The sequence below is a fragment of the Ammospiza nelsoni genome, chromosome 1 (genome assembly GCF_027579445.1).
Source record: "Ammospiza nelsoni isolate bAmmNel1 chromosome 1, bAmmNel1.pri, whole genome shotgun sequence".
Lineage (NCBI taxonomy): Eukaryota > Metazoa > Chordata > Aves > Passeriformes > Passerellidae > Ammospiza > Ammospiza nelsoni.
Genome location: NC_080633.1, coordinates 106,837,108 through 106,858,314, shown reverse-complemented (window position 1 = coordinate 106,858,314; position 21,207 = coordinate 106,837,108). Strand labels below are relative to the sequence as shown.

At 37.2% G+C, this 21,207-nt stretch overlaps 1 protein-coding gene across 3 annotated transcripts in view; it reads right to left on the bottom strand.

The window, feature by feature from the left end:
• Positions 1–8,511: 8,511 nt before the first annotated feature.
• Positions 8,512–21,207, bottom strand: part of RBBP8 (RB binding protein 8, endonuclease) — a 39,958-nt gene continuing 27,262 nt past the window's right edge. For all 3 annotated transcript variants that reach the window (XM_059486282.1, XM_059486292.1, XM_059486300.1), the window contains 9 exons: positions 19,861–20,746; positions 19,650–19,776; positions 17,694–17,794; positions 17,190–17,304; positions 16,128–16,280; positions 15,450–15,519; positions 14,393–14,489; positions 10,676–10,817; positions 8,512–8,843 (listed from right to left, as the gene is read on the bottom strand). In XM_059486282.1, the coding sequence (XP_059342265.1) occupies positions 8,746–8,843; positions 10,676–10,817; positions 14,393–14,489; positions 15,450–15,519; positions 16,128–16,280; positions 17,190–17,304; positions 17,694–17,794; positions 19,650–19,776; positions 19,861–20,746 (1,789 nt within the window). In that variant the 3' untranslated portion in view covers positions 8,512–8,745. The remainder of the gene's footprint in view (positions 8,844–10,675; positions 10,818–14,392; positions 14,490–15,449; positions 15,520–16,127; positions 16,281–17,189; positions 17,305–17,693; positions 17,795–19,649; positions 19,777–19,860; positions 20,747–21,207) is intronic.

Here is a 21,207-nt window from a genome sequence, read left to right as displayed (position 1 = left end):
TTGTGGGAGAGATGGGGAATTGTGAGGGAAAAGATTTCACCACCAGGAGTGCAGGCCCTTGATGGACCTTGGCAGGCAAGCGTCAGTTTTGTTCCTGGAAATGGAGGTACATCTAGAACTTGGAAGAGCAGAACAAAGCAGGCTGCTGCCTCTAGGTAGCAAATTAGAGTGGCAGAAAGAGGAAATGTTTGGCTTTGGGAGTCTCCTGTGAGTCTCATAACTGCATATTGAAGGCAGCTCCCTCTGGAATGACTCAGTGTGTGCCACAGCTCATGGGTGTCTTTGCTGGGTGTAAAAGAGCTGCCATGGGTTTTGGGGACATGGGTGAGAGCCTCTAGAATAGGTCATGTCAAGTCTACAGACCCATTTGGAATAACAATTTGTAGCCTCTCTGAGTAATAAATGCCTTAAATCTTACTGTTCCTATTCTCATGTCCCTCCCAGGTCAGTCCTGGGATAAGCAGATTCTGCAGAAGTTTTCTTCTGAGAAAGCCCATGACAGCTATTTTTATATATACTGAGCTGGAAATTGTTGACATCTCAAAGGGAAATATATTTTAATAGCAATTGTTTCAGTGCCAGCTCACATTTGCTTTAACATAAATGTCTTTTTATAAATGAACACAGTTCTGTGAGAAAATCATGCATGCAGTAACTTCAAAGAGCTGGCACTGCCTGGAAACCACCAGCCTCCACAGCACATACCTGTCTTTTAAAAGAAATATTGATCAGATTTAATGACTTGTGAAATAAGTCATATATTTCCACATGTGTTTCCACAATATTGTATCAGAACAACATGGCCACTTAATGTCTTGACAACATTTTCACAGAAGCCTCTTTTGCTTGTCCTTAGGGTGAGGTGCCACCAACCCCAGAGCTCCCTGGCTCAATGCTCTCTGTTTACCATGGCAGAAGATGGAGCAGATGAGACATAAATGCAATTCCTTTCTTGGGAATGCATAATACTTTTCCAGGATTGCTAAGGAAATATTCTCTGTCAATACTCAGAGGCTGAGGAATAAAAAAGGCTTTCTGACACCCCCCTGAACAGTTAACTCTTCCAACACAAGTTTGAGAAGAGAATCATATTTCAAATAGCTTCATGTGCTTCTCTATTACTGACCAAAAAAGAAGTAGAGGGAAGTATGGCTAAAAAAACATTCTTTACAACATTTTACATTTCTTCTTTTCCTTGCTGAAGTCAAATTATTAGGATTAAACTTCAAAAGTCCCACTGGTTTCTCTGAATGGTTTGCCAAGCATTTAGTGATCTATTAGCAATTATTAGAGTGTGCTTGGCAGGCTAGCAAGCTGGAAAGTATTCATTTCACATCCAGCAAGCAAAACACTTTAGAGACTCATATAAAGAGTGCAGTGATTTCAGAGAGGGTTGTCATGATGAGTTTGAGTTTCTTGCCTACTTCTATTAATTTGACAGTAATGATATAAGTTCAATTGCTAGGGCAGAATGAAATACTTCAATAATTCTAATATTTCAAACTCAATTATTTTAGATTTCATTTAATGGAAAATTTTGCTATTTTGTTCCAAAGTGTAAGAATACTACAATTTGAGATGCAGGATATTTCCATGGAATAGCAATAGAAAATTAGATTTTCTGACTTGCAGCTATAGCATCTTGGTTCTAATTATATTCATCCTTACACTTGTGTGAGAGGGTACCTGCATTTTTGCAAACTGGCTTAAGTAAAATAAAATTTGAATTAAAATAATTGTCTCTTCTAGGACATCTGTTCAACATTAAAAGAGTATCAACTCATTATCTGATACACATTACCCAAGATAATGTTAGCTTTTTTTCATTTTATGCTTCTTTTCAATTGCAGCCTAAATTCCCAAGCTCTCTGAAATGGTGAGTCATTAGGAATATAATTTCAAAGACTGTTTAATCTCTTTATCTTTTCCCACAACTGATTTACCCACGGGCACAAGTAAAGCACACAAAACATATTCCTAAAGGCCCCTAAATTGTTATTTCTTCCTTATCTAGCTTTATTTTATTCTCACTTTATTTAAAACTGTTCTAAAAAGACTCATAGAGTTGGTAATTTTGACTGTGAGGGAATTGAGCAGCTTTTATCACCATATGGATTGGAGCTGATGACTAGAACTGAATTTTGTCTCCTCTGCTTCTTGTTTCATGTGTGTTTGATCCGCAGCACTGTCTCCTGTCTGTTCCTACTGGCTCTGGAATACAGGCATAGAAAGGTTTTTTCCTTTGTATCACTACTTTTTTTTTTCTTAAAGCATTCTCCACATGAAATTGTTGCCTTAAGTAGGAACCATGCCAAGTAAGGTACTAAGTAACTGAAAATAAATTAATTCAAAACAGTTATTAAAGTTAGTGACTATCAAAAGTGAAAAAAACCCAAACCCAAACCAAAAATCTAACTCATCTCTTCTTTGAAGTTTGAAGGCCTGGGTAGACCACTCAGAAATAAGAAAGGGGGGAAAAGGGAGATCTTCTGTATTCCAAATTGTTGTTAATATTTTATTTATTCTGGTACAGTACCTGAAATATATTAATGTGCATTATTGCCACATGTGTGTAATATCTTTGTAGAAGACATGGCGTAGAATAGAGGTAGACATGGAACCCTTCCTGCAATTATTTTTGGGAATATTTTTCTCACTTTTTTGTCTGAGTATGTCATGGATGTCACCAGTTTGTACTGATAACTTTGTTGGTGCATTGGTTAGTTGCAAGTGTAGTCACTAACAGGCGTAGCAAGCATGTACCAAATGTTACTGTCCTGATTTGGTAACATGTTCTATCTAGTTTGAGGATGCCTTCCCAATAAATACACACTTTTAGCTTAAATCAGCTTTCCCATCTGTAATGAAAAAACCTTTCTCCCATGTTGACCTAAACTCCAACTAATTTTCCTAACAAGATGCTAAACAGGAGCCTTGGCTGTAAGTGAGACTGATAAGCCTGGACATGGCTGCAGCTGGAATGCAGACAAAAGCCACCCAAGGGCAAGTGGTCTTCAAATGTCCTTCTCAAAGTTTCTGCAGGGCAGGGTTATCTCCCACCACTACCAAGTGTGGGGGACAGACCTCACTGCCCTTGACTGGAGGCTCTCTTCACAAAAAACATGATAGAGTAACTTCTCCCAGGCCCCAGCAAGTCCACGTGGCTCTGCTGTGATAGTGCTTGCACCTGAGGCACTGTGCCCAGGATGCCAAATATCCAGCCACAGATGTATCCTAAAAAATATTTGAAAGAAGAGAAGTAGCTTTTAAAGGAGTGCAGTGAGACAGAAGACAATTGCAATTCAGAAAAAAATCTCATATTTATCATTGAGGGAGATTGATGTATATTTAGAGGAATCATAATTTTGAACTTGATGATCAAAATGAATTGTGTATTTTTATAGCACATTCTTGTTCTAAGAAACAACCCAACCTGTGCTGACACTTTGTAACCTGTAAAATAATTTACAGAGGACAATGCTGTTTTTGTCATTTACCGCACAAGATTTTTTGATATGGTGACATACAAATTGCAATGCACAGACTAAAGAAGCAAGCTGAAATCTGAGGAAAACACTACATTTCAGGTTTTACTGAAAAAAAACCTAATCTTAAAGTCAGGTCCATCTTCCAATGACTTAACCTTAGGTTTATTTCTGCAGTGTCTTGCTACCTTTCCTTCATAGTTAGGTGCTCATACTTGTAGACAGAGAACACTCCTGGAAACTTTATGCTCTGTGCAGGAACACAACAAAGACAGATTATGTTGAGAACGAGCAGTCTTTCTACACTAAGAGACACACTGGACAAAAGAAGTGTCAGCTTCTTCTTCCAAATGCTCCACAATTGATTTAAACATAGCAAACCCCTTCCCTTGAGGATCAGGGCTGATGTTTATTATTTCTAAAAATAAACACTGATAGAGTCCACTGATACCCCATGATGTGCCACCAACAAGAACCTCATCATTCTCTTCTACTCTCTCCTGTTTTCCCTGGCCTATGATTTTTCTGCTCTTGTATTATTTTTCTTTGTTTCTTTTGACAGGAGTTTCTAATTACCAGCACACAGACATAGTTTTCCTTCTGCTTCATTAGAGACAAGGCATTTATCCTTTCTGCATGAGAAAGGCAAAGTTCAAAAGCACATCTAATTAAAAGCAACTAGCAACCAAGTTGGCCTCATGGGCAGTGCAGGAAACAGCTTGCCTGTGGACATTTTACCAGCAATTTGACTTCTGTGCTCCAAGCAGTCTAAAAAAACATTTTTTTGATCAAAGGCTCCCTTCTCAGACTGAGATTGTTTGCAAAGTGGGCAGATTACACTTTGGAAGTGCTAAAGCCATGACTTTGCCATCTTTATGTTTTTGAGAATGACACTAAGCCACCAACTTGAAGTTGTACAATTCTTGGGTCCACACCAGTGGACTGGAACCCAAGAGGTTTACCTCGATCTGAGTTCAGAAAAACTCAGAAGCCCATTCCAGTTTTCAGCCCATTCCAGGGAGGGCTGTTTTTGCTGTTGTTGAATGGATGAGTTCCTAGGTATTACTGTTTGGGGGTACTTCCTACATGAATGTCATGTCCTCAAGCTCTTCCAGTCATGACCAATACTATATCAGCATTTATTTACATAACTGCAAGATGCACAAATCCTAGCATTGATTACTAAGTTTTCCCTTTTAAAATGAGAAGAGGCAGCATGAATCCTAAGATTTAGTCCCAGCTGAGGACAGGAAACAAGGAGACAGCTGTGGCTATCCTGGCTGTTTTGCCAGGTGGTGGATGCACAACCCAATAGGCACCAGAGATTCCCATTTGGATGCTCATACTTCAATAAACCTGAAGAAATTTCTCCCACTCTCTCAACTTCTGAGTAATGCCTTCAGGTAAGAAGCCATTGAATATTTAGCTCACAAACACTGGTTTTCGCCCCAATCTCCTCCAAACACAGAAACCTCCTTCAGCTCATGGTTTTTATCTGATTTTTTTTTTCCACTGCCAACTGTGGAAAACCTCACAAATCTCAAAGAACACAGTCCACTCCTCTTGACAGCCCAGCTGACTGCAATTACAATGTGCTACCATGCCATAAAGAGGACAAACCCAGTATGTATAAATATAACAATATTTAAAGTGATTTTTTTAGCAGAATTTCCTTACTGGCTCTGATTGGCTCCCTTTTTTTCTTCCATTCCTTCTGGGCAAAAGATACATAATATTCCAAGAGTGTCCTAAAAATGTAAGCAAGTCATAATCATAAATTTCTGCAAATAGAAATATTTAAATAAATTTTTAAAATTTATAAATTCCAATAATCTCTTTGGTATACAAAGGTTGCTTAGACTTCTGGTATTTCTTTATCCTTATTTTTGGAGGAGAAATCAGTCTGTTTCTATTCTTGTTTCTTGATTTTTACAATTGATCTCTTGCTTCTCAAGATGAACTGAAACAGTTTTTCTGGCATTAGAAGAGCTAGACAAGAGATCTACAATTTAAAAGTCAATATAAATCTTATAAAACTGGCCAACTATCAAAGGGTAACAAAGAGTAATTCTTACACTGCTTTAAGCTCAAAAGCAGCTCCTTACTGTCCTCTAGTGGAGCAGTAAATATCCTCATAGACACTGAGCTCCTTTCTTGTAACTAAACCTGTTGCCTTTGGAGAGCAATCCTTGCTCTTTCCTTTCCTCTTCATGACTTCATCAGCATCCATGACATCCCTTTTGTGTGTGAAGGGGTTCTGCTCTTCAATTTCCCCCTCTTCTATATCCCAGTTCCACTTGTTCAGTTAATAATTTATCAGACTTCTCCCTTCACCCTTTCTCAGAACACAAATAGGCTGAATAAAATTCTGCTAAAACGTAGCAGAATCCCACTGTAATGTCTTATATACCTTTAAACAAGCTGTCAGATAAATCATATTTTGACACCTTCAGAGTATCTAAAAAGCCATCAGAATGGCGGCTGTAAAAAGCGACATCTTTTCACACTGTATTTATAAAGGTCTGAAAATCTTGTTCATTACACTCCTATCAATTAGCCCAGCTCCCATGGCTCCATAAAACTCATCAGGCTGCAGCCCCACTGATGTCCTTGGGGTCTTCTTTAGGACCTCAAGGCAGAATTGTTACTTTGTTCTCCTTGACAACCACAGCTGGTTTGAGGCTCCTGTTCCATCCTATAGTGAGGAATTTAGCAGTTTTTTCTCTCACCTTCCAATCCATGGGAGCAGACTCCAATCCTGTCCTCTTGCCAACACCCACATCATTGACCTTCTCTGCCATTTCAGTTCCCAACAGCTCTGCCCACCCACCCTGCAAAGAAAGGTTCCCAGGCACTTCCATAATGAACATTGTGTAAAAATCCCATCTGTCCTTGTCATCTTACCTTTAAATGTTCCCATTATTGTTTGATCTTTCACTTTACCTTTCACTTTCACTGATCAAGTTCTCAAAATAGGATTTATAATTATTTCTTTCAGAAACTGTCTCAAACAGATGCCTTGAGAGGCTACCTAGAACAGAGGCTAGATAGTGTTAAAGGAATAAAGGAGGAAGGAATAAATAATTTATTAAATGGCCTTCAAAGGATACATCTTGGGCAGTACAAGAGCCTGGCTGTGGCTCCAGCCAAGATGGATGGCGGGTCCCAAGTTTTCACACTTTTCTAAGTTTTAGTCTAAATTTACATATTTGGGTTAATTGTCCAATTACAGCTTCAGGTTATGAAGTCCCATCCTCCCAGATTGCTCTCCTCAATTTGCTGTTTATACTTTTTGGGCCTGAAGCTGTAATGGTGCCCATGGTTCTCAGGCTGGAAAAGGATTGTTTTGTCTAACTAAGCCGTGAAGAGAACTTGCTAACACTCCACATAAAAGTTCAGTTATATGCTAATGCAGTACAGAATCTGGAAAATATGAAAGCTAAAATTTAAGGCATCAAAACAGCCTACTTCATAGCAAAATTTACATTTGACTAGTTGCAGAGTGCCTCTACTTTTCTTTTGGTGGATGTAGCTTTTACTGTGTAAAGGCTCTCCCTAGTTAAAAGCAGTCTCCTACCCTACTCTTCTTGCTAAAACTTCTTTTCTAATGGATAAATATTTATGCAGACCATCTCAGAGTTGTTCTAAACAATTTTCAAGATACCTGCAAGAATTCCACTTTTTGGCAGCACCTGTTTTTTTTTTTAATTAAAAAAAAATTCCAGGAAACCAGACTTGCTTTGGAATGGGTTGACTGCCTGTTCCAAGAAATGATTTCACAGTGTTGTAAACATTATTGTCAGCATGAATTAGTATATATGGGAAGGACTAAAGACTTTCATTGTTATTTGGCTCCATGCCTTTGGCAATCCTTAGGATACCTCCCTGTGAAGTGCTGAAGTAAGAAAACCAACTAAGTAGGTAGGATGGGGACAGTGCCTACTGTTATCCCTTCTTCTACTTTTCTGCAAGGCCTGTAACTTCAACATAAAAGGATTTTGTGGCACTCAGTGTTACAGTTAAATTGATCACATTTGTTTTAGTTTTCTTCTTGGACCTATGCTACAACTTCTCCACCAGCAGTACCTGCCACCATTCCTATATAAAAATAGCTGAATTTAAATGGTCCTATATCCACCAAGATTTTAAATATATTTTTATACCCATACATAAAGTATAAGAATAGAAATTACAGATACATTTTTATATATAAATATATATACAGATAACCCCCAGATGTATCTGTACTTTCTATAATTTTACTTCAGGCATTTCAATAGTTGCTTGCTTTATGATCTCTTTTTAAGAGTTCTCAGTGCTTGAACCCAACTCTGTAGCTTCTTTATTCCTAGGGATCTTATGGTGATTTTTGGCTTGCCTACCTATGTAGGTATTACCCTGCCTCTGTGATACTGTATGATCTTACTTTCCCAATGCAAGTATGGAAATATATCCCCTCCTACAAAAGATTAATTTAAAATATCTCTGGATAATAATTTGTAACCTAGGTGATTACTACTGCTGTCCACTAGGAGAACTCTGGGCAGAGCTGTCACCAAATTTAGAAATAATAATGCTTATCCCTACCAATAAATGAGACACATATCTGCAAAGAGATTTCAAGGAAAAAATAAAAGGAATATTGGACATTCTAATTTAAACACTGAGGAAAACATGGTGCTCTACATTTAACACCAGAATTGAAGAAAGACACTTAGACTTCCTGGTTTTCACACTCCCAAAGTATGAACAGTAGACACATTTCATATTTAATGCAGCTTTATTCCAAGTAGATACAACCATTACTGCAACAAGAGAAAAGAAATACAAGAAAATCCAGAGCAAAATAAAAGCACCCTAGAAAATTGTCATTTCTGTTCCCATTAACAGACATTACTCTTGCAAGAACAACTGATTTCAGTGACTTCAAAGCAGTTATTCACTGACACAAAGTTCAGACAGGAATTGCTGGAATTTCAGCTGCTGGCCTTAAAGAAAAAAAAAAGTAGGAGACTTCTCTGACAGGTGCAAAAATGAATACAAAATGTATTAACACAATATGAAACAAACATACATTAAATAGTTTTGTTTCCTGGTACATCAGAGTTGCAAACGAATTTTATAAAATTTACATATTCAATTAAACAATTTATCTATCATTGTGGAAAACACAGTTCTTTATTTCAAGTTTATATTAACTATAAATATCTACGGGCAGGAGAGATCCACTTCAGGCTGGCACTCCTCACTTCCCCATCCTTTATGTCTTCTGCTCTTTGCCTTTGGGAGAAAACATCACAGTGTAAGGCTGCCGCCTCTTTGGACGTTGACAGGGAGCAAGGTCCTCTTTAATGTAGCCTTAAAAAGAATAAACCTGGGGTAAGAAAGACTATACAAAAACAGGAATAACTTTAGCTTTAATGTGTCTTTAGCCTCAAAAAATGACTTGTTTTTTTTTTCATTTTGGGGAAACTGGTTCTGACTTCACATAAAAGTTTTGAGATCCCAGTGTGCAAATATCATTCATTAAAATACACAGCAGCTTTCTAGCAGGTGACTGCACAGTAATGCCATACAGACAGTTAACAGTGAAGAACAGAATGGAAACTATGAATTGTTCATCTATTCAAAACAAAACTGCATTTGTCATTTTCTTTTACCAAGGATTTTACTTAAGAGTAACAAAGTATGCAAGAACTGCTAATTCAGTTGACTAACAAAAATCACTTTTGAAAATGTAAATCCTAGTCATACAGAGGAAACTTCAGGCACATATATAAACAGTACCTCCCTCTGTTTTAAGAGCACCCAGATTTATAAAGACTGGAAAAAGCTGAACATGATCAAACACACTGTGAAAGCTCTCTGATAAGAGAAGTGGATAGAAAATTTCTATAACATACTCAACTTAGCTAACACTGACAGTGAACAGACATTTTATGCAAGTCAGTTTCAGCACCTGGCTTTTGTCAATTCCTTACTGTTGATCAGCAACAATGCCCACCAAAGTGAGAGTAGCAGATTTCTACTTCATAGTTGGAAAATTCTGTCTATGTAACTCAGTTATTTAAAAAAAACCAAAACAACACAAACAGACAGTTCAAGATACCAATAAGGAGTAGAAAATACCTATGTTGTACCCCACTACACCAGAGTGGCAAGAGCAATTGCTCATCGTGGGAACTCCCTCGTGTTTAAATTCTCTTGCTGCACTGCTATAAAATTATTTCCTTTTCCAAGGGAGGGTTGATCTAAAGTCTGATATGCTGTTGAGAACCATCAACAACTGAACAGCTCTTCCTCCAGCCAAGAAGCTAATTTTTAATGAGGCTGCAAGCAGATTCCAAATCGGTAGTAACAAGTTATATGGTCCATAAAAATCAAGGCTCCCTGTTGTGAAAGATTAAGGATGACACTGCAACACTATCACACAACACACATACACAACTCTGGCTACATTTTCCTATGCCTGACCTGACACTGTTACAAGAACAGATAAAAGCAAAGATTAATGTTTCACAGCTAATGCACAAGTAAATATATAAATGGAACTCAGAGAGTTCCTGTAGGCCTGCTCACCCCAGCACTTCACCACTTCTGAAGAATTGTACCTAGAGTACACTACAAACTCACTGTGTTTTAACATAATTTGTAGAACCTCAGTTTTACACCAGGCTCTAAGATTTTGAAAAATTATTTAGAAAGAACAAACTTCTATGTGAAGATCAGTTAAAAAAATCCCCAAAACCAAACACCACATCTTTTCATTGTCACTAGCAAGCAGGGTATATGTATGAAAAACTGTTTAACTACACCTTACCTGCAACATTTCCATTATTACCTGGTATTATGAAGCTCTAAAAACACTGACAATGGACATCAATAGTGCTGCCTGTCTCTCCTGAGTAAGTACAATCTCTTGGCCTTTCACTCTGAAAATCCAATTCTTGCTTATGGTCAAAATATAGAGTTTAAGTTCTATGAAAATCCCAATTATTTCCCAATGCCTTCTCTAAGAAAATCTCCCTATACTCCTTTCTTAGTAGTATAGGAACTGCTAACGCCAGTGGATAATTTCACTGGGAGAAATGGTAGATAATTTCAGGGGAGAGGGAAAAAAAAAAAAGGAAAAAAAAAAAGCAGCAGCAGCAGCTTTAAAAAGTACTTTTCAAGATTTTTTTGGTACAAACCTCTTTCCACACAGGTTTGGGTGGAAGGAAATCCAACCTCCCAGAAATTTTCAGGAGTATTTGGAGGAATGTAGCGAAATCTATGTCTTGAACAGGAAGCGAGTTTCTTCTCTCTCTCTTCTTCTGGAATGTCTGCATAATACTGAATGTAAGCAGGGGAAAAATGAGTTAACAAATTCATACATAATAGAAACTGCTTTACACAATTGACATTATCAATCACTGTGTTTATGAACACAGTTATCTAAAAACAATGGTGAGGACAGCTAGAGTAGAGATTTGTTATCCAAGCGACAAACACCTAGCAATTATCCTAAAAGCTCACTGAATTTACAGACTAAGTATAACACATTTATTGTGGCAAATCTGTTAACCTTCTGTCTTTTAACATACCATAACAAGGTTGAGGTATGTGTACAATTACTTATGTCAACAGTCTACTGACTGATTTTACAAAGCTAAGTAGAACAGGTGTTGAAAGAGATTGGAATTTTAAAATTTATTAAGTGTCAGCTTGCATCTAGAAATAAAATTTTAAAAGGAAAAAAACCCCACTACACACCCCATGCTGCAGAATTGTTTCCAGTATCCAAATTTACAGTAGTAACTGCAAACTTAAGTCAAAATCTTTCCTACTTACTTAGCCTCAAATTAGAAGTAAATAAAGAGTTAGTTTAAATAGCTGACTGACACTGGGACTCCAGAAATTATCTGTCAGCTGAGCATTCTCTACAGTAAATTGGCTACACTCTTTCACCCCTGTCAGCTGTACTGGGGGCTGCAGTGAGAAAAGTATATACTCCCTCCAAACCTTTTTGCTGGGTGTTTCCCTGAGTAGCATCATAGAAAGGTAGAGTATATTTTTTTCCATGCAGTTTTCTCTGTTTTAATTCTAGTTGTAATTTTAGTTGTATTTCCTAAAAATACAAATCTGGACCTTAGAGCAGATAGAGGGTCAAAATATTTTAAAAGTGAATGCACTGCTTGATTCAACTGGTAAGTCAACAGTCAGAGCCACACAAGAAACCTGACCTTTGTGAAAACAGTAAAACAATTCTACTGAAATGTCAGTCTTGCAATTCAAAAAGGCAAACTAAAGTTTATAACTCATTCAATCAGATGGAAAGTGACCTAGACTGGGGAACTCAGGAAGAGAACAGGATACCTCTATCAAAAGAGATTATTTCATGCTCTCAGCTACTGGCATGATTTCAGAAAACCTACTTGGAATTGTAAAGTATGCTCATTCAATTTTTACTGACAAAAGTTAAGAATGAGGTGTTAAGTCAACAAAATTAACCATAAGAATTCTAGAGTGTCTGTATAAGACAAATATTGCTGAGTTTTACTTAGGGATAATTAGCAGTGCTCCTTATTTTGTCCTGTAAATAGCCTGAAATTTTAGAAATTAATCTACTAAAAGTTGTTAGTGTGTTGCATTTTTTAAAATTAAACAATCATGATAAGTAAGGAATAATTACAGATCCAACAATGAAAAGTACAGTACAGTTTAGTAGGAGCAGAAAATAAGAACAATCAAAAATCAAGATAAGCATGTTTAAAAACTAAATTAGAAAGAAACTTCTTCTTTGGTTTCTTTAGGAATCTATTAGGGTTGACAGAGAATGAGAGTTATGTATGTCAGCTAAACAGCAAAAAGAACTCTCAGCTGTTTTCTGGACTGATCTCACTGTCCACAACATTTTTAATCCACACAAAACATTCAAGCTAGGCTTTTCCATGTGTGAAGATACTGCAATCTCATCCTGCCTTCCCTGTAAAAGAATTGTTTATAGAACTCTACAATTTACAGTTTCAGAAAGCGAGCAAACCCTAAAAATGTTCCTCCCATTAGTTTAGCAAAAATTTGCAGAATAATTCCTGTAATCTAAATGCATGTAAAAATGCATCTGAGTGATCCTCCTACTCACCTAAGTGTAGCTACACTTAACAACCACACTAACAAATGTTACTTTTACAAGCTACCTGTAACTTCTGCCTACAATCCTTCTCTGATAGCATCACAAGGTCATAAAAAACCAAAACAAGACTTCTTATCAAAAGTTCTACACTGTAAAGTGTATGAGATGCTTCCACAAAGCTTTAAGATAAAGCTTATAAAGAACTTTATTATCAGCCTGCTGTGGCATGTGCAGAAGTTAAATCCCAGGTCCTCTAGAGTGACAGTAACTGACCCCACTGACATGACTTGCCGTACAGGGCCAGAATCAATTTACTGATCTCTCTCCACTCCCTAAATATTCCCTTAGACTGTGGCAGCTTTTCAAACCCATATGGCTAATCAGCAAGCCAAGACTTTTCTAAAGCATCATTTATACTTTATCCAATACTCCCTTCTCTCACAGGCATTTAATTCAAAGCTAGTTTTATTATTGTGCAATGACACAGCCAAGCATTCCACACATTCCAAGACATTAATCTTGAATGGTGTAGACTTAAAAAAAAAAGCCCCCAAAAGCCAAAACCAACAACAAACCCAAACTTTCCTAGCATTTAATGTAAAAACCTACTGTTACAAAACTGGAGCTGCGAATGTTTCCAGACACTATAGTTATCACTCCAATTTGACAGAAAGTAACAAAATTGGATTTACAGAAGGAAGATCTGTAGCTTACAGAAACAGGAAATTAAAATGCTTAACACATGGCTCTGGAACCATGAAACAGACTGAAGGTTGGGGGCTGTTTTGTTTTCTTTCAAACTCTTTAAATCAAACATATTTTTTTAAATGGTATTTATAGTTGACTGTAAAAATTAGGTATTTGTATTTAGGGAGTTTTACCAATATTTTTCAGAAAATAATTTCTTTAAAAACATACTCTAATAAATTTCTTCAGCTAAGTAAATGGGACTTGACTATAAAGTGAATAGCAAGAGAATCTCTGAAGATGTTGGTTCTAAATAAATGTGGAAATTAAGTGGAAAGATTCCAGAAAATCCATCATTGTTCAGTCATTAATCCACACTTCTACTGAGTCATCATTTATGAGCTCATAACTCTACTAATGGCTAAATATGTTCTTATTACACATATAATTACGTCAATATTTTATCTCTACACCAAGTATCTGAAAGCAGCTTAGACAATAGAAAAGGAGAAAAAATTTGTGTAATGTGAAATCAAAAATTTCATACTTTTTAACAAGTATTTTAAACAAGTAACTTTAAACATTTTTGCATGCATTTGCATAAATATACACATTGTCTCCTATGATGGTGCAATTATCTGAAAAAAATAACCCAGAAAAGAAAGAAAAAATCAACCAAAATGAGATCTGTCTATAGATAGACATATAAAGGTACAATTGGATACAGAACTTTTTCCAGCACCCATAAAGTTCAGTAGAGCTTTTGATCTAAAGTTTGGAAACCTGTAATAGCTCTTTGACCAGCTAATTTATTTTTTATTAACAATAATTGTACTGGAACCATGATGTAAGAAGCTCTTCTGTCATGCAGATACACACAAAAAAATCAAACCCAAGTCTTTCCATGCTATATGTGGTTACTGCAATAAAAACAAACAAACCACCTGCAAATTTGGTTATCCAGCTTTGGTAAACATTTACTTCCCAGCTACTGTAGGTAATGATGATGATGCAACCAGATTAACAATTAAAAACAGCACTTCAGCACTTAAGATACTGTCTGGAGTTAGAAGAATGGAAGACTGACAAATTTTAAAGCACTACTTACTATTTCACATTCCTTACAAGTGTGGCCAAGTAATTTCCTTCTTTCGTCTTTTTTCCGAATAACCTCAATATGAGGAAAATCTAACACAGTATTCTTTCTGAAAAACAAAAATGTTTTCACATAATAGTACTTTTATTTCTTCCACATGACTGGAATTTTCAAACTTTTTACAACACAATGATGGACAGACAAGTTAAAAAATCATTCAGAAAATGTCTACAAAACCCAAATCATACTGCCTTTCATAGTTGAACTGGGCAATTTCTATAAACAAAACAGTTTTCAAACATAATATGAACTTTTACATAACCAGAGATATGTGTCTCATTATTATGGCTTTTCATAGTGTAAAAGTAATTCCTATATAGAAATTACTCAAATAGAGATCTTCTATAGAATATTTTTGTCCAAGACAAAGTTGTGCTTGCAATGATTTCCATGAGAGGAACATATGTCGGGGTTCAAGATCAGTAGTTTCTTTTCAACTTAACTGCTTTCAAAATAGTAAACAAGTTTTCCTCCACAAAGAAAACATGCACTGAGATAAAATATAAGCTAACTGAAGGGCTTGGTGTCATTACAAAAGGAAGACTCAGACTTCTAATTATGATTATACTGGAAGGCAACAGAAGAGGCACTTAAGAGGTGCAGTTGTTGAAAACTATTCATTTATTGCCTAGAGAGCAAGGGGTAAAAAAAACAGAGAAGGAAAAGTTTTCATTTGTACAAGCAGCCCACAGGTCCTTGGCTCATAAATTCAGGCATTACCACACCTGCAAGAAGCCACACAGATTACAAAACACTGCATTCACTAAAATTATAAAAAGCTGAAGAGGCAATCTCTTCTCTTCAGCAAATATAATAGGCATCTCAACATTTTTTTCCTTTACCCCACTTTTTATCTAAAGTCTTTTATCTAATGTAGTAGATCTACTTCTGCATCTTCTGCAACTGCTAGGCTGTTACACACAAACACGTTTATTTTATGGAGGATCAAGTTTCCTATAGGGAAGATACAAAGAGCCTTAAAATGCCCATAGAGAAAAAACTAAATTACCTCTCATCACTTTTGAAATAAGGCTCCACAAAAGCTTTCTGCTTGGCTTTATCTTGTTTATCCTCATGTTCTGTAAATAGACATGCAAAACAAAATAGAAGGTTAACAGACTGCCTGCAGAAACTTCTGTAAAATTATTAACTTTTAAGAAATATAAAAATGCAATGTACAGTCCAGTCTGAGACAACAGATTCAAATAGATACAAAAAATAATACAGAATTGATAGAACCATCAATCAAAAAGCATTACTGGAGCAGAAGGAAAGCAGCAGTGACACAAGCAAAAAAGAGAATAACATCAAAGGAAAGGCTGCTTAAAATACAATATATACTGTAAAATCTTCCACAGAACCTAGAATATTGAGAAGAAAGGAAGTCAATAACTGTAGCCAAAACCTGGTGTTTCTTTTAAGAGTCAATTTAATGTTCTGCTGCTGTGCCAACTTCCACTATACATTCCACATTTGTGTGGTGATAAATGAACTACCAAAAAAAACAAAAAAGAAATTCATATTGCCTTATGTTTTGTCCTTAAAAGTAATCAACTTTACCACAAACTGATGCAAAAAGAACTGGTGGTTAATTTGGCATATTTGTTCCTAAAGAACAGAGTCTGATTTCAAATCAACTCCTGTAGTTTAAGTAAGCTAATAAAGACAAAACCAAATTATATCCCACTCTTTAGTTTCTTGCTTGCTGCTGTTATTCCCTTATCCTGCTCTTCATCATGAAGAGTTTCTCTTTCATCACATGCAGGAGCACTGTCTTCTGGTAGGCAGGATTCATATTCTTCATGGCTTGTCCGATCAAACATATCTGTTATTTCTCCTCCTGTTATTAAAAGCACAAAGAACATCCAAATCAGTGTCTCAATGATTTTAGTCAAGAAATTGCATTTTGACTAAATGTGTATCAAAATAATTAACATTTACTTATTGCTCCAGTACCAATTAACTCAAAACCGGCTACACCTTAATTCTTGCTGCAACTTCTCTGTCAATCTTTCAAATGCGGCCAATGCTCATTTATTTTTCAGATACCTTGGATCCCATTTCTAAAATCTGATAAACTGCTAAAATCATTGTGAGGTACCTTTAACCTTAATACTGGATATGTGAAATTTTTGTTCTTGTAATTATGGACTTATCCAAGCAAAAGGAAATACTTTTTGTGGGTAGGAAATAGTCAGTGCCCTGCAGCCATGATTCACCACATACCATATGGTAAAAGTGATATAAACACATTTGGATTTATTTTAAACATACTAGTTCTACTTATATGTCATTAAAAACAAAATTAGTCTTCTCATACAAAGAATGATGTGATTACATAGAAAACTTTTGAAGCTGTTTACTGCAGGTGAGATCAGAACTGTTATATGGTTAAGTATTTCACCCTTTCACCCTTTAAGCACTGTAAAGGAATAGCTAGCTACTGGCTCTCTCAGCACAAATCCTGTCTTTTTTCTTAACCTATGTTAAAAAAAAACAACCTCAAAACCCACCACCAACTCTCTAGGAAACAGACTGACCCTGTGTAGCCTATAAATTTCATCACCAGTTTTTTACTGCAAACTATTTTCTACTATCTAGCCATACAGGAAAAAAAACTGCCCTTTTACTCTTTCCTCCTCCTCCTTCTCAAAAAACCAACCAAACAAAAAAACTCCAACAAATCCCCAAACTCCCACCATACCACAAAAAAGCAAAGTAAACTGAAGAGAAAAAAAAAAAGTCTTACGTGGACTGCCTTCCTGATTTTGCTGTTGACTTTTCATTTCTAATAGCACACTGTCACTAACATAAGTATAATCCATATCAACAACTTCCCCTCCAACTCTGGTCTGAGAACCACCCTAGGGGAAAAAGAAGCAAACATGACAATTCCACCCAGAAGCAACTGGTCAGTCAGTGTCAATGCTGTGTATCAGAAATACTTTCAAAGCAATAACTGGCTTCTTTTTGGACACTGATTTTTTTTTTCCCCTGCAGGTTACAGCCTCATTAGAATTCTTTCTCACAACCATTTGTCCACTTTCATACTGAGGTTATTCCTGCTGAGTTTATGAAGTACAACTAAACAGTGGACATGTTTTAGGATATCTGTAGCATGAACAATATCAAATGAGCCAAATTCTGAATTTTGTTACAAAGTGGGTTTGGTCTGCCCAGAACAATGTTCACAATACTGCTTTGCAGGCTTTTTCAATATCATAGAACATGCAGACTTATTATAAAAGTTCACCTTTGTATCAATCACAGTAATGTCCATTTTGTACTGTGAAAGATCAGCTCCTGGGTCTATGCTCCACTGGAAGTTTTCTAAAGGTGGTTTATCTTTCAGGTCTGTATGCACAGAATACGAGAAAAAAAGGACAAATAATTAGAATGCAAGTCTGCCAGAAGCATCTGATCTGCTGGCTGTCCTGAGTATGTGCTTTATGATGGCACTCAAGGTGATCTGGGGTCAGCCTGGGTCAGGCTGACAGGCTTGTAGCTCCCTGGATCCTCACTCCAGCCCTTCTTGCGCATGGGTGTCACATTTGCTCACCTCCAGTCAAGTAGGACCTCCCTGGTTATCCAGGACTGCTGATAAATTATGGAAAGTGGCTCACTGAGCACTTCTGCCCACTGCCTCAGTACCCTCATGTGGATCCCATCTGGCCCCACAGACTTGTGTGTGTTTAAGTGGTGCAGGAGGTCACTGACAATTTCCCCTTGGACTATGGGGGCTTCAATCTGCTCCCTATTCCAGTCTTCCAGCTCAGGGGCTGGGTACCCTGAGAATTACTACTAAGGATTTAGGCAAAAATGCACTAAGTATCTCATTCTTTTCCTCATCCTTTGTTTCCCCCAAATCCAATAAAGCTCATTCTCCTTAGCCCTACTTTGTTGTTGATGGATTTTCAGAAATACTTTTTATGGCAGTAGCCAGGTTAAGCTCTAACTAGACTTTGGCCATTCTTATTTTCATACTTTATATTTTATACTTTATATTCTTATTTTATATGTAACTTCACAACATCCTTGTAGTTCCCCCGAAGCTGCCTGCTCCCTCTTCCAAAAGTCAAACTCTTTATATCTGAGTTGTAGCCAATGCTCTCTGTTCACAGGCTGGCCTTCTTTCCCATCAGCTCACCTTGAAGCACACGGACAGCCTGCTCCTAGACCTTTAAGATTTCCTTCTTCAAGAATTCCCACACTTCTTGGACTCCTCTGCCCTTCAGGACCACCTCCCAAGAGAGGACTACCAAGTGATCTCCTAAAGAGGCCAAAACCTGCCCTCCAAAAGTTCAAGACAGCAGTTCTGCTATCTCTCACTAACTTCTCTGAGAATGGAAAACTATCATTTTGTGACTGTCCTGCTCAAGATGGCCCCCAACCATCACTTTACCTACCAGTCCTTCTCTGCTTACAAACAACAGGTCCAGGAGGTGCCTTCCCTAGCAGGGTCACTATTGAAGTTACATCAATGACAATTCAAGTGTCAGGTCTAAGCAAAGAGTACAAGTGTCTGGTCATTGCTCCAAAGATGCCTCTTGATTTAGCTTTAAGGGGAATATTTAGATTTCAAGCCACATGGCCACACCAACTATTGGCAAGTATCTTTTAAATTCATAATGCAGTATTTCTAAATAAAGTATGCAGTGTAACAGCTTGGCTGAGGAGTACAGAAGCTTTGATTCTACAATGCTAGTTCAAGAAGTTTTCCACCTGGGAGAACTTAAGAGGAAAGATACATGCTCTGGAAAGAATATATGACAGCCTGTGTTGATTATCAATGAAGATACAAATTTCCTTACCAGACCATTAGGAATAAAAAAAATGACTTATGCTTACACTTGAGTAGTTTTCAAGTATTTGATATAGACAGTTTAAACTCAAACTTCATGAGATTTTATTATTACACTGCAATAAATAACAATGCTAAACAAACAGCAAAAAAGAAGATTCCTAGCCTGTCGAATGTACACCGGAACACCAATGATATATTTATTATACAGTGGCAAAAGTATGCCAGGAAGACAGAGATTTGTACATGTTGGGGGTGATCTTGAGAAATCCCAAATAGAATGTGACTGAGTTAGAAGCAGAGCAAAGGATTAAAGTGGAAGAAAGGAAGACAGGAAAAATTCTATTCAATCTGAGCACAGGCTGAAGGGGTAGGCAGGAAGTAAAAGGAATATTTTCATCAAGTTACCTTGCTCATTTTGCTGTGCTTTACTTTTTGATAGTCTACAAGGGTTTGGCTGAAGTACAGATGCTGGTTCAGACTCTCCATGTCCTGTCCTTGTTTTCTTTCTACTGGGTACATGGCCACTGGCAACCTAACAACATATTGCAACTTTACTATTACCCAAACTCAAATAAAATACTTCAAAGGAGAAGAAAAAAGAGTCAGAAAAGCATACCTTTACATCATCAAAAAGTTCCTCTGTCTCTGCAGAACTCGGCAGTGGTGCAAATTTGAAGGGGGGAACTTCTTCTTTCGTTGGGATCTGGTTTTTCCTGTCAGGGAATGCTCTTCCCAGCACTGCCTCTTGTACACAGAATTCCTCTTGTACATCTCTGCCAAACAAACAGCTCTCATTGTTGGCATTTGGGACGGATGATGAACCTTCAGGAATGGTCTTCCCTATGTGTGAAAAAATGTCATGCAGAGTCACTTGCTTCAGTCTGTTTTTATATGTCTCCTCACTTCCTTGTTTTTTCTCTTGCCCACGAACTCCAGAGAAGGGATCAGACAGATCCAAGGGCTTATCCCCTGTATGTTCCCCATTAACCTTCTGAACATCAGACCTAAAGGGCACAGAGCTCTCCTTGCTGAATGATGTTTTCTCACAGCTAACTCCATTATCATCTTCAGCTTTCTTTCTCTTAGCACACCTGCCTTCTAGCTGCTTCTGGTATACAAGCAGGACATCGCTCTTGATCACCTCATTTTTAGCTGTGCAGGTGTTTCCAACACAGGTCACAGCCTCATTAGAATTCTTTCTCACAACCATTTGCCTATGGACAGAGGCCTGGCTGATAACAGAGTTGATTTCTGTCCCAAGATTCAGAGGTGCAACAAAAGCAACATCTTCAGATTTTGATCTACTTTTATGAGATCTGGAACTGGATGGATTGATGAAGAGGTTGGTTTTGAGATGAGGCTTCAATCCTGAATCTAAAATACAAGGAGCATGAACTGTACTTGAGTTGTTCTTCATGGTGCTAGAAGCTCCAAAAACAGGGGAAGCTACCCGAGAATCCCAGTCATCACGTGGTGGAGTGTTATGAGATGGATCTGAAATACTGAATACAATGAAACATGAGAGATTTTTCTGGTGTACAGATGGAAGGAGAGAAAGTGATATTAAAAAAATATAACGTTTCCTAGTGCTGATCTGCTTTAAAGCTGTGTGAGCTGCTAGTATTAACTGAAAATGGAAGGAAAAACAAAAATTAACCTATGCTAGGGATAGGTACTGTTGCACTTAGAGCTATAGAAGTCAAACAAAATACAGATCTCATCCTTCACTTTGGTGTATGGTGTGAAATTCTGTTCCACATTCAACTGAGAACCAAGGACAGAGTTAAGTCTGCCTAAGTATCTCTTCTATCCAAGGACTCCCTATTTCTCAGTGCAATGAAAAGGAAGAAAGTGAGAATGGTTGCAACAGAAGTCTATTTAGGTTCTTGCATACATCTTAAAACCACAGCAGATTCTCAAAGCTTCTGCAAGTGAAGGAAAAAACTGCAAGCTCCTTTCAGGT